Source organism: Danaus plexippus, chromosome 25, assembly GCF_018135715.1.
Source record: "Danaus plexippus chromosome 25, MEX_DaPlex, whole genome shotgun sequence".
In the NCBI taxonomy this organism is placed as follows: Eukaryota; Metazoa; Arthropoda; class Insecta; order Lepidoptera; family Nymphalidae; genus Danaus; species Danaus plexippus.
In genome coordinates, this window is record NC_083553.1 from 3407843 (window position 1) to 3422690 (window position 14848).

A 14848-nucleotide genomic window follows, 5' to 3' on the forward strand; every position below is an offset into this window, starting at 1 on the left:
TTTGATTTTAAAATATATATTTTTAAGGTAACATAATTTTAATTTACAATTAATAAATAATAGATTTTAGCTTAATACAAGAAACAAATAATTTAATTTACTTTTTAATAAAAAAAAATATAGAGATTTGTAGATAACAATCGTTGCATACAATATATTTCGTAGAAATTTTTATATTTTTTATTATGATAATTAAATAAGATAACTTTACTTATTAAATACATTATGTGTATTTTTCCTCAAAGATAAAGGAGAGCTTAATATATATATATGCAAACGTTTTTAATAACATCGGTATAAATGTTAGCTGTCTCTATAATTCGTTTTTGACTGTTTCAACAAAGAGGTTAATTAAATTTATGAAACTCTTTGTTATATTGTATTACAAATTTATAACTTCGTATCCACTACAATCTATTCAGCCTCGTGTAAGATATTTATACTCTGTGTCATTTAATGAGATCTCTGTAACATTCCAGTATCACGTAATAAGGATATATTTTTATCCACATTTTACTGTTTTAAATCAGAGATGCTTTTGAAACAATTTTTGTTTACGTAGAATTAAAAAGACATTATATAATATGTGTTAATGTACCTAATAATTACGTTCTTATCAATCGTCGATATCTTTCCTTGGTTTTTTTTTTAAATTGTAAACAATAAATTCTTAAAACTCTATTTATAAACAACAGCTCGGAATATCCGAACTAATAATAATTGCACACATCATATAAATATCAGTTCATTGTCGTACCTCAATTAATCTTATCCGGTTTTTAAGAAAGCAAATATGCACATGCTTTAAATATTTAAACGTGTAATGGATTTGTCCATTGCAAAAACTAAACGCCAGCTAACATTTTAAAATCTACAAATAGACAAACGTTTTAATCATTCAGCCTTACACGATGGAGGTATACATACTTTTTTTATTGGTCGCAACCAGTGCAGCATTACCGCCGGGGAAACAAAACATTTCGGACGGAAGAACTTACAATGAAGCTGATTTAGTGCTGGAAGTGAACACGGTAACGCCAGAACATTCAAGCCCCAATTACGAAGATGATTCTTTCTCTTCATTCGCCGGCAATGGATGTCCGACAGGAAAAGTTAAAGTGCTAGGGGTGTGTGCGTATGCGGACTAAGAAATTATTAAATTGACAACTAGTTAAGTTTTAAAATTTATATTGAATATTAAGACATATAAGCTTAGTATTATTTCAATTTATTTTTATAATATTTTTCCATTGTTAATTTATTATTGTACAAGTGTGTACATGAGTCATTTTATTGTGACTGCTGTTTACTGTAATGGAGATAATCATGTTTTTAAAATTGCATATTTTTTGTTATTACGAGGTCGTTAACAGCAATCTTCTCGTTGGATCTTTATCTTAACTTTGTTACTTCCTCAATTATAACTTATTCTGTTACACCACTAACCACAAGTTTATTTAACTTGTAAAAATAAGTATCCAGGTACAGTTTTAGAGTTCTTGTTATTTTTAATATTGTATAAATCATCGAGAAACAAATGAGACGTAAACATTGTATTAACTAAGTAATTAAAATTTAATTGCACCAACGTTCAGATAACAAATTGTTTAACATGAATCTGTGTGCTTATAACGAGTTCGTATTACACAACATACGAGATGTTTCCCGTTTTTCAATGAACAACCCACGTTAATACTATATATAGTTTGATTTATATATGAGTTACTGTTAATGCGTCTGTAGTGTTACTAACTCGGAGTAAGAATATCGATGGAAATCTTGACAGGTTATGACATAGAGTCTTGCAATGCGGGCACACATACTTGTATTTATGATGATTGTAACTTACGCTGTGGCGAACGAACAACGAAATGATCTGGACGCTATACAGAACCGGGATGGTGTGAATTTGGATGGATTGAAGATTAATGAAACTAAAGTAATGGAGCCGAATTCAACGTTCGAAGTGGTACCTCTCGCGACGTTCACTGGCGACGGTTGTCCCACTGGCAAGGTCAAAATCAATGGCATTTGCGTTGATAAAGACTAAACGAGTTATATATTATGTGTTTGTGTTATTAATAAAAATTCAGTGTCACTGTGAGTACGATCTGTTTGAAGAAGTTCAGTGAAAATTTTATTAGTAAGTAAGTAATGTTGTAATAAGTAACACTGATGCATTTGGTTACAAACGCCCTTTAATCTATAGTGTTATGATACGGGCTGGGTCACTTGACCTTTTATTTCGCGATACAGCTCTCTCTCTATATATATATTAGAATATGTAATTTTAATCAATGATTGTTTTCTTTTATAATTAATATCATTGTGATTTTAATGTATGTATTTTATAATATAACATTTTATTTTATATCACTGGCAACATTATGTTATGAGCAATTAACAAACAATATATGTCTGATATATTATTATATTGATAAATAGTGAAATATATTAAAATTATCATAATAGAACATGTTTTTAATTTTATTTTACCAGTACAGTTCTATGACATTCTAAGTGTCAAATAAAGCAATCACTGTGACATAATGACGAATAGGATTTCAAAACCACACACACACGCACACACACACACATAATATATATATAGTGTGAGTGTGTGTGTGTGTATCCTTTTGTCTGGTTTCTGTTTAAATTCATTAATAATTTAAAACATCACTTAACTTTAACAATCGACTATATTCTAAGTTGCTTAGATTATTATTCATGTATTTTATATCATTCTAGGAGCAGGAAAAATATAACTGGAGTATTTAAAAAAATTGCTATTGATCCATTAGACAAACTCCTTCGCGTTTTCTACACACTGTATTCCTAATTAGGTTTTGATAAAAACGTGGACATTATATATATCACAATTCCAGTGTGAATGAAGCCCTAGAAAAGGTATATATGTGTATTTATCTGTCTCTTAAACTATTTCAAACATGCGAACGCATCCGGGGGAAATGTGACATAAATGTATGGACATGTTAATATAGTTCTCAGCACTAATTTATCCCACAGATAAATAATATGAAACGTCCTCAATTGTATAAATAAGTATAATCTACAATCTATATATTATGTTAGGGATGACTGAAACGTTGAACAATGAACTTGGCACTGATGGTTTTGGTCATAGTTACACTATCGTGTGTAGACACGAAGGATCCGAGGGCTGGATCTCAAGCTGGGTTTACTTGGATACAATCCAATACAACTGAAGATAATATGTGTTAATACGACGCCATTTCGTATATCTGCTGTTTTTGTAGGTAATGACTGCCCGACTGGAAAAGCTAGAATGAATGGCCTATGTGTTGAAATTTATTAAAAACTTCTATATTTATATATATAATATTCTTGTTGGAATTCACTTATTAATACTGTATTATGTATTATTGCAGTATACACAAAGATTTCAACGTAATTAATTTAATTAATTTAGAATTTTTAACAATAAAAAATTAAGTATTAGAATGGAAACATTCCCGCGAATTGGTCTTGGGACAAGTTTAATCGTCTCAAATATCAATTTCCAATCTACCTTCAAAGGTATTTAAAATCGTATAATTTTTTTTTAACTCGGTTAATATTTTGGAGGTCAATCAACGTAATTTAGAGGAACCTCACGTCTGAGTAATCGTAGATTCATATATCTAAAAGGAAGTTAGTTTCCGATTATTAACAATAGTATAGAGAGTAAATTATTTTAGATTTGATTAATACGAGATAATGAAGTACAAGAAAATATTGGCTGATTAGTTATATACCACAGCCGGAGGAATATTATTTTGACATTAAGTTATGTTTGTCACTTATAACTTCATTATTGAACGTCGTCATTTTTTTTAAGGTTCTTCTGTAAGTTTTTTTTTTCATGTTATGGCCTGTTGTCAGCCTTTATAGTGTTATAAATAAAAAATAGTTTTTATATATATTTTTTAGAGTATGTTCTTTAAGTTTAAAGCGTGATTAAAAGTATATATATTTTTATAATGCTAGATTGTGGCTCCTTAAATCGACTCTTTGGAAAACGAAAATTTGATATTTCTTTAAACAGATAAATCTAAGGACATTTTTATAAATGACCAGTTTTATGAACGAATGTTAAAATTACACATGCAAACAGTTTGAAAAGTTAAAAGTTTTGTTCAACTTTTCCTTCGAGGCGTGAAATTACTGTGAAGTATTTATGAAGGGTCTTAAAAAAAAATATATTCTATATGCATATAATCCTATATTTAAGATATTAACCAGAAATTCAAAAAACACGTCCATAAATATAGTAATATTTTTTTTACTTTAAATTTTTATAAATTAGAACCGTAGTTGATGTATGCTTTAAGCCTGATAAAGCAGCTTAGCCGATTAAAAGGTTAAGCTGTAAAGATCGTTAGCTGTTTCGAATTTAATCCCTTGGCTGAAATATTTTAGAAATGAAAAAAAAAAATTGTACCGCTATTTTTGTCTCTATTAATCATTATATTAACATTTGGTAATACTTTAAAGGGATAGTTTTTATTAATACAAATCTTTTGTGAATTTATTCACTATACCAATATCTTTTTATTTTTATTTAATAACGTATATCTAAATCCACGTCCTGGAGTCGTGTCGTATATTTTTTATATATAAAAAAACACACTATATATAAATAACCTTCACTAATAATTATCAATATAATTTAAAGAAAAGAACGATAAATTTGAAGAAAAATATTTATGAAAATGTTTTTCGAATAATTTTGGTGAAATCATCACCATTGACAGTGACATTTGACATAGACTAACGTTTAGAAATACATTACGCGGAAATATTTAAATGTTCGAAAGTTAATGAATATTATGTTGTTATTATTTTATTGTGAATACTTACATCTGGACTGATGTCAGTAAAATTGGCGCTGGAGACGAATTCCTTTAGAAAACCATCCAGCTCCGTGCCTTCTATGTAGCCGTTACCTGAAACAAGAAACAATTAAAATAAAATAAAACAAATAAATAGAATTCAAAATAACTGCTAATCCAGCAACAGATATGTTTTTAAGATATATATATATATATATATATATGTATATATATATGAAGTTTCATATTTCTCCCTAAGCTTGACATGAGAATTATCATACAAGAGAATCAATTTAAATTTCTTGCAAGTGTAGTTAGTTAGTGAACATATTTTTTCACCATGGTCGTATATTTTTTTAGTTAATTTAGAAATTTCATTGTTAAATAACAATAATTAAAATTATTTATTTCTGAACGATTTCACTTTTTTTACTATATAGTACGCATATTATCGTCTATTTCCGTGGAACCGTTACAAGAGAACAGACAGATAAGTTAGGCGAAATGAAAGTGTCTGTCAGTTAGTCTTGTTATTTGTGATCTACCGCCAACAATTCCTTAATTTACTTGCTACTGGATGCAGGCAGAATGCGTTAATCTGTTTCAAGTTATTTTAATATGTGGCATTTTAAGAGAAATATGAAGTTATATATTATGCTAAATGTAATTTTTGGAAAACAAAATATAACGAATTATGATTGTTTCTTATGTATATGTGAAAATAGCCTAATTATAATCTCGTCTTTAATGACGTCGATTGATAGTTCTTTGTTTTTAGGTCACCACTTTAAGTGCTTGTAGACATGTAATTATTTTAGCCGTTTAGTTAATAGCCTAGACGCCTGCACGAAAATATTAATCAGCTGATTTTTTCTACTTAGAACTATTGTTCTAATATAACAAAAAAGGAATATGACTGTTGATCAAAAATTTATTGAAATCGCAACGAAAATTATAATTGGTTTAAAATTTAAGATAGGATTGTTTTAACAACCACATCTTAAAACAAAATATTTTCCAACGTCACTTGACAGTTGATGTCAGTACTCAGTAAACTCTTGTTTGACGTTTTAAACAAACAAAAAAATATATATATACAGCCAATGTTAGATTTTAATTCATCATTTTTATTGAAAATTGTTTTGTATTCAATTAAAATAATTGTTTATTATTACGGTCTAAAAGGATAATTTTACCAGTTATTCATTGATGTTATGGATGCTATTGCTTATTACGAACATGAGGTAGTATTTAAAAGAATATCAAATGCTAAATAAATGTGACGAAAATATGAAACAACATATAAAATATAGTGTTGACTCTTTGAAATATAAATAATGTAGGAATATTTTTATCTCAACGTGGAGCTGTCGTAGATATAAGTTATTGTGGTAATGTATACTGTGAATAATGTGAGTGCGAAAATTTGGGGAAGTGTTTGCATTTTTGTTTATCTTTCACATAAAAAATATTTAACATATTTCGAAGAACACTTCGAATAACGTAGTTTGGATAACAGAATAACATAAGTTGTAATTTATCCCTTTATTTTCGGTAGTTTGCAAGGAAATACATCATACTAGTGATATAACGCAGGCGATAGATGGCGCTCACGGCCAGTTAACTTAAATATTAAGTACTCGTTATTATTCAGTCTAAACCTAATTACGGAGACAATGCGAACGATTTCTAGGTTAAAATAAGTATTATATCCGCTTAAATCAATTGTCATAGTTTTCTTGGAACAGAACTTTTATGTATCGGAATCTAGAAGTATACATATGTATTATGTATATAGTATAAATGAATTATATATATGTATTAATTTAAAATTATGATCACGTGCAACGACATTCGGCTTTTCGATATATGGCATTATGCAAAACATTTTACAAGTTCATTTCGTTCTTTATTTTCTTCCAAAAAATAATAATAACATTTCCATAAGAATATCTCAAGTTTCAAACGAACGGTTGACCCAAAGTTCATACTTAGCATCATCTCTGTAGATAAAACTATTTATGAAAAAATATTGCGTCATTCTTTGAGAATGGGATTCCTAGCATTGTATTACTATTGCCCCGAATTTAGCTGTCAAAACAATAGCCCACAATAAATTCTCTTGATAAATCGTTGTCTTATGTCTGCGATAATTAAAACTCAATTAGTTGTGTGTCCAACGAGCCAATATTGGTAAATTTATCCTTAGCTAGTATTCCTTTGTTGTTGACCGTTGTGATTTTGTTATTAAGGAGTTCGATAACGAATCTGTTTAACATATACGTATAGTTTACTCTTTTTAATTTTATGTTTTAGTTATACTAGCTTGGGTTTTTCTTTTAATGCCAGGGCTGTGTTTATTTCAGTGAAATCAAGTATTTACTTACATGTATATAACTTGAGCTATGTATATATAATTTTTCTGAAAAATTTTATTCAGTCGAAGAGATGAAGAGGAAAATAATTAATACTATTCGTTTTTTACATACTTTGTATCGATATGTTATAATTTTCAATTATTTTTATGTATAAATAATATGAACTGTATCTTCTCAATATATTTATTATCTATTCCATTGTTGGCTCTGTACTAAAATGTCAAAATCATACATGTGAACTTCAAAATAATGAATTTGTTCCAAGTTTTATACTTACTGAATACGTTGCAATAATTTTATAATAATTAACAAAATAACTAATTTGTTTGTATCGAAAAATGAAATTATTTAAAACTATATTTTTGGTATAGGGTACCGATTTTTTTTTAATTTCAATAATTTAATTTTTTTCCAAAATTTTGTAATATTTATTGGAATTAGATTAAGTAACAATAATATGTAATTTGAAGCAATAGTATATATGTGTCAAAACAGCATAATCCAAAAAAAAAAAATAAAAATAAAATGAGGAAGTTTTGAAAAGCCAAAATATATAATTTTTGAGCGCATGATTGTTAAAATTTTATCAATACTAAATAAATTCATAAAATTATTATTTTCCATTGTGGTTCTTTCCGTCTTCATGTCACACGAAAAAGGTGAATTATAAACCTCTTTTCTATAATTGCTTATATCATCGGACGATTATAATATTGTGATATCGATAGTGTACCATTAATATCGATACTAATTACGAGGTCGGCTCTGACATAGCTATGACAGATAGTTGACATAATCTGTGTATTTTATCATATACTTTTTAATCTTTAATATTCATGTTTTCTTTTATTATTTAATTTATATTATTAAAATAGTGTCACGTTTTAATACATAATTAATTAAAGTGCTTATTTCACGTAACACATTCATTTAATTGGTCGAAAAAAACTAATGTGAACTTTCTTATAAATCAATAGATTTAAAAATTTCAACGTAATCGATATGCTACGAATAATATATTCATAAGCGAAAGGTATTCAGATACTAAGACAAAAATAAATTGACTATTAATTAAGTTATACATCATATAAAGAATTATTTGGAAAGTTTTGTAATAAAATTAATAAAAAGCCCAACAAAAGCTTAGTTTAAGAGAATTCTCTACATTTATATTCGTAGTATTGTGTAATTGAAACTACAGTCAAGTGTAAAACTAACTCGCGTGTTCACCTTTACCGATGATTATATAAGCCAAGCAGAGCTTTTAGAAAAGTGGACGCAAAAATTTTTTACTTTATAAGGAAAAAGAAATAAATGTGGCATTGAAATCGACTATAAAGCCGATATTCAGATACATTAAGTTTTTATTAAATCACCTCACAATTGTGCGCTAATTGTTTACAAATTATGTCAAGTTGTGACATTGCGTTAAATTTTACGATTGTTTTATTTAAAAATTAAAGCAAATATACACAATATGTCCCATTATAAGGATATTTATAATTAATAAAAAATGTCAAACATAGACCCTTTAATGTAGCTTTGGATAAATTTATTCTAAATATTGTAAAATAAACCACGTAAGGCCCTGAATAAAATACTAAAAGAAGTATGTTATAAACAAAGCTTTTTGTACATACCATAAATTTTCTATCGAATGTAAAAATAGTCTCGATGAAAAAATTAATATAACACGTCCATGGAGACAAGATAATTTTTGTAAACAAACCTTATTCTTTAAATTAATAACAAATTAATATTTGGCTTGTCAACTTGATATAACCTCGGTTGTTGTTTAAACAATCTATATACAATTATTTAAGTTAAATAACATTTACCGTAATAAAAATATTTAGCTTTAAACTTGGCCTTGTATGAAAACCGTTGCCTTGGTTGATACTGTTTTTATAACAAAAGAAATCATGATATACATTTAACCTTTTCATTTCACGCAATCGGTATGTTATAATAAATAATAAGTTATATAATAAATATGGCTTTTACTTTGTTTATACTTTGCGTTTATATTTATCTGTGTGTGTGTAAACGGACGTGTATGTTCGTGTGTTTGAATGTGTTAGGGTGTGCGTATGCTTATATAATCTGTGTATTGTATAAACGAACATCTTGTAAGTTACAAATAAATCTTTACAATGCCACAAGAGAAGCATTTATTTATCATTAAATTTAATCCACATAGCATACATTACACTTTATTTGCTTAAGTTCATATTATTATTTTTTTTAGTATATTTGAACTGTAAATAAAATAGGAAGATTAATAATAAGATAATAATTAGATAATTATAATAAAAAAACTTTTCAATAAATCAATGATTTTTCACAGTTTACAGCACTAACTTCAAAAATGTCATTCGGACATATTATATTATGTATGACAACATTATTTTAAATGTCAAATAATGTAACGTCAACCTTGAAACCTCTTAGAGTTTTCAAACATGTAGAATTTTCTAGATTTGAAATTCTCTCCGTGAAATTATAAATCTATGTAAACAGGACAAACTAAACCGCGCAAAATTATTGCAATGCCCAAATTATGCTCAAAATTTAGATTAAATATAAGTGTTGTTTGTTTATTTATAAGAAGACTGATGTGATGCTAACAATGTTGGTATAGCTACATGAACCAAAAACTGTAACTTATTTAGTTCTATCATATAAACTATCTAATAAATCATTTAGATATAATTTTGTTTAATGTTAAAAGTGGTAAACGAGCAGACAGTCTGCTTAGTGGGCAGTAGCTGCCGTCGCCCATGACATCCGCAACATCTCTGTTGCGGATGCGTTGCCTGTCTTGTCTTTTTAGGAATAGGGAAGGTTGGGAATAAGGGAATGTCAGGAAAAGGTGGGAATAGGGAAAGGGCAACCTGCTCTCTCACTCATCAGACGAAACGCAGCCATTAAAGGCTACTTCGCGGCGATCTTCTGTAAGAGGGTGGTACTTCCCCTGTCGAGCCAGCCCATATTCGAGCTATAGTTACTTGACCACATAGGCTCTACCACCTTCAAAATTGTTGACAATAGATATAAATTATAATCGACTAGTTTTCTCCCGCGACTTAATTCTCGTGAACTTCTGATTTTGGCTCAGAGAGATTCGTATATAGTATTTAAAACAATAGGTGGTTACCAATCGGTAACGACATTTTAGTCTGGGTCACGTGCTTTCATACATGTTACCTTTTAGTTCGTTACATGTAAGTTTGAACCTTGATCCGAGGTATTTCAACGGAAGTTCGGGTTAAATTATAGCCTGTCTTATTCTGATGTCTCAGACACATTACTATAAAGTTTCGTCGAAATCCGTTTAGTTGTTTTGCGTGAAAGCAACAAATATCAATACCTCCATAAAAACAACTACATGAGACGAAACCTCTCAGCACTCAATGGATTCACCGTGCGGGTGCCGGGTCCATCGCGTTGCAGGGAGGAGCTTCAACAGTGCCTGGGACTTGCGACCCAGGTGTAGGTGTAAGGGGCCCATATATACATGCTCCGAAATTTACGTATTTATTGTATTAGTGGGATTAATTCTTATAATATCGCCATTAACTTTCATAAAAAATATTATTTTAATATTAACATGAAAACATTTAAATGAAATGTAAAGAATAATAATAAATAAAGAATAAAAAAACCGTTTTAGACGACTGAAGCGTTATGAAATATCAATAAGTTTTTTTTTTATTAAATTATATAGTTTAAAAGTTTACTAGTAAAAGGTTTATAAGACTTCTTTGACAACTGGTTCTTAATAACACGCACTCACAAGGCAATATAATTCCTTAACCGACAACAATGGGTCGGTTATTTTATATTTATGTATAGTTTGTCAGAAACACCCCAACTTTCCGATCTACATATTCGAATTATTTACAGCATAGTTTACTACGACTGAAACCAGTATTTTCAAAACAAACAAACTTTAAAATTATTGCTATCCCGGACGGAAACGATTTTTAATTTCATTTTCATAAAACACAAACAAAAAATAAACACAATTTTAAAATTGAACACCTATACAGGAAATATCGTATACAGGGTGTTCAATTTTGATATTAAATAGTATTTAAACCTTTTTGCTTAAAATACGATCAAGATGACGTCAGCTCTTAGAAGTTGTATGGCAAATTGCAAATGGCCCCAGCGCTTTAAATAGGACGCCCGTTTCACTTGACTAATAGCAGCTTAGAGACTTAACTGAGAGCTTGTTTATTCTCAATTATAAAGTAAGGTTCTTAAACTACACTTGTATACAAATTGTTGGTTTCCGAACAGTATTAATACTAAATACTAAGTATTTTAACTTAAATATTTCTCTTTCACTTCACTTGATGATAAAGAAATGGTTTCTAGAAGTTTCTGTCTCGATTCCTTTTATTACTTTGTTTACTTTGTTATTAGAAATAGTAACGTTCCAGAAAGATGACATGAAAATATTTCTGTATACATACATTTAAAGTTGGTAATATTCTTTTAATTTCTTTACTTCATGTTGTCACAATTATTATAAAAGGCTTAAAGTTGTTTAATATTTTACGTGATTACGGTTGCGTGTTGAGAGCTGATTGAAAACAATAATATTTATAAAGGTGTTTACACAAAATAAAGTTTGGAAATATATATATGTCGAATCAAAAATCCTTAAAATTTCAGTTTTAATTAATCAATACTTAATACCAATTATCTTGCTCTCTACAAGTTATACAATGAAACGTAAAATAAATAATTTTCGCTAAGCGCCCATTTAAATCTTATTTACACACATTCTCATGTTAAGTCTTCAGGGACCTTACTCTAAGTTTGTATTGCCAATTAAAACGGACGTTTTACAGTAATTCATTCATAAATCTTAGTTATGTTGGCAGCAGCTAAAATTAAGTGGTTTTGTAAATTGTTGGTATCTTTTTTGACTACGAAATAAAACGATTATTACATAGAAGAATATGTTGAATAGAAAATTGTTATTTATTATTAATTAACTAATTAAATTGCGTCTATTTTATGAAAGCATTCACAGGTTTATCAAATTCATTAAAGATATCTTCAATAGTATATTTAGAATATGTTGGTATTCGTGTGTTAATACCTTTATCCTATGTAAACTATTAAGCGATTAACTGTCAAAGTGACAGCTGTACAGACGAGTTTCAAGATGGCGGATGACAATAAAATATAGATAAATCAAACATATTGATATTGGCTGAATAAATTTTGCAGGTCTTTTCAAAGATAGCCGAAGCATATAATTTAAATAGATGTAATAATATTTATGTGATTCCAATGTTATTGAGATTTATTGAAATGTTAGATTTACAGCCGTAATAAAAGAATATATACCGAGACGTTTTCCTTAATAGATACAAATCGTCGTACGCTTACACGTCATCCTGATAGAGATTTAAGACTACGCAATACATAAGTGAGACTTGGCACAAAATAAAAATATTCGAAATTACGATTTAAAAAAAACAAATACGAAAATTTTAAAATAAATATAAACCAATAGCCAGAATAAAGCTTTATTTATAGCTAATTAAATGTAATATAAAGGACATTTTTTTATTCTTCTAAGATGAGTAAGTACATGTGTAATGTTATTTGAGATGTTTGTGTGAGACGATTAGTATGTTCTTAAGCAACATTCACTTCATCCAGGCCCTAAAATTATTTATCATAAAACTTGGGAACTACCTGAACGGTACTATGAACAGAATTAACTTGTATATTCAGGATTTATAAAAAAAAATACACACACCCATGATTTTTAAGTTATTCAAATATATGTAATGATCCACAGATAATATTTTTTTTCCACTCTAACTGATAATATAGGAAAGAGCTTCTTGTTATATATTAAAAGTTAGATACAACGTGTCACATAACAGAATATAGTGGAATAACTGAAATAATATCACAAAATACATATAAATACACAATAATAGATTAAGAACATTAATTAATTAAAATTAAATACATATAAAATATCCAATGACAATAATCCGTTTCCAGTCATCATCACATCACTAACCACAATACAGTTTTCATTCCTAACACTTCACACATATCATGGGAATGTCAATAGAGAACGGGCATCTGATAGTTTTTAATTTAAAAACGCACTCGTGGTAAGATTACTTAGGCTATGCTGAACAAATATCGATCAGTGATGTATGTTACTTCACGCTGCTCGTATTTGAAACCACGGCCAAGGTTTTGACTTATTAATGAAGGCTTCATTCACTATCGACTTTATCTATGAGTAATGAGAATAAAGGGTCACACGTATACTCGTACATGCATACTTATGCATGACATGCATGGTATTGAAGATATGGGGAATCTCCGTCAAAAAAGATAAATAGAATTTTATGTAGAGTCTGAATTACGGACAATATTTTGTAATTGATATTAATTTAGTAATGGAAGTAAAAGAAGTTGTTCATAGAAAGATAAACTTGGAGATAAAGTCATTTATACCGTTTAGAAACTGTGGTTCCCATTTTATATAAATACTTTGCGGTTTATTATATTTTTTCTGTATCAAAAAGCATTTTTTTCTCCTACAATAATACTCGGAATTGATATTGTTAAATATTTTTATTACTTTCCGTTTACTTAGAATTTAACTTTTATATAATCACAGTCTAAATAGCAGATGTTTGTAGTTCATATTTAGTTTAGTTTATCAACTCTGACAGACAAACCATTGGCGGAAAAAAGAGGTTGAATATGATAAAAATATATATTTTGAGGCTGGATTTATTTAGGAAAAGTAGGCTAGAAGGAATAATTTCTGTGACAGGCGGGTATGATAGTAGTATCAGCTGATTTTGACGTCTGCGACGTCAGAGCAATAACTTTTTTTAAATATATACATGACCCACGTTCTTGGAAATGTCCACAATATTCCACCAATATCAATAATGAATTATGAAATAATAAATAAATTATATTAATTACACTCCAGAAAAACAATGTTTTAAACAAGCTTTTGATCATTGATTTTACTACCAAATTATTGACTGACTTTCTTTCTAATAACGAATAATTACCGTGTCTTTGTTTTAGGTTAAATTTAAAGTAACACATTCTGGCAACATTCTATAAAAAAAATCTTATTAAATTTTATTGAAGTAAACATATTCCGTTTTGAAAGATGTGACATCTTTATTCAAGTGATTCATTTTCAAAATCATGTCCGAGTGTTTTGGGTCAAGCACTATCGTGTTTGCTCCAAATGTAAATGTTGAATTTTTGCAAAAACATATTATATTTGACATAAATTTTTAGTTGCTTTTTAAGCTATTGATTCAAAATGTAGGGTGATCTTTAATTAAAAAAAGGGATCTTAATTAGTATCTTCCTTATTTTTTAATATTAAAGCAAGCCAAAACAGATTACTATACAGCCAAAATGTTAGAGACATTATTATAAATAATTATTTTGGCTTTATTTGATACGAAGCAATACGTGATTTTTCGGAAATTATTATATATTATTTGTAAACATTACTAATAGATAAACGTTAAATACCTATTGAGAAATAAAACAGAATACTACATTATATTATAAAAAATTAAATTCAAA

The 14848-nt window shown here is 28.3% G+C and overlaps 1 protein-coding gene across 1 annotated transcript in view; it reads right to left on the reverse strand.

Annotated features, from left to right (window-relative positions):
• Nucleotides 1–14848, reverse strand: part of LOC116775079 (calbindin-32) — a 64646-nt gene that overhangs the window by 24880 nt on the left and 24918 nt on the right. Inside the window, exon 3 of the mRNA XM_032667888.2 lies at nucleotides 4882–4967. Within this exon, the coding sequence (XP_032523779.2) occupies nucleotides 4882–4967 (86 nt within the window). The remainder of the gene's footprint in view (nucleotides 1–4881; nucleotides 4968–14848) is intronic.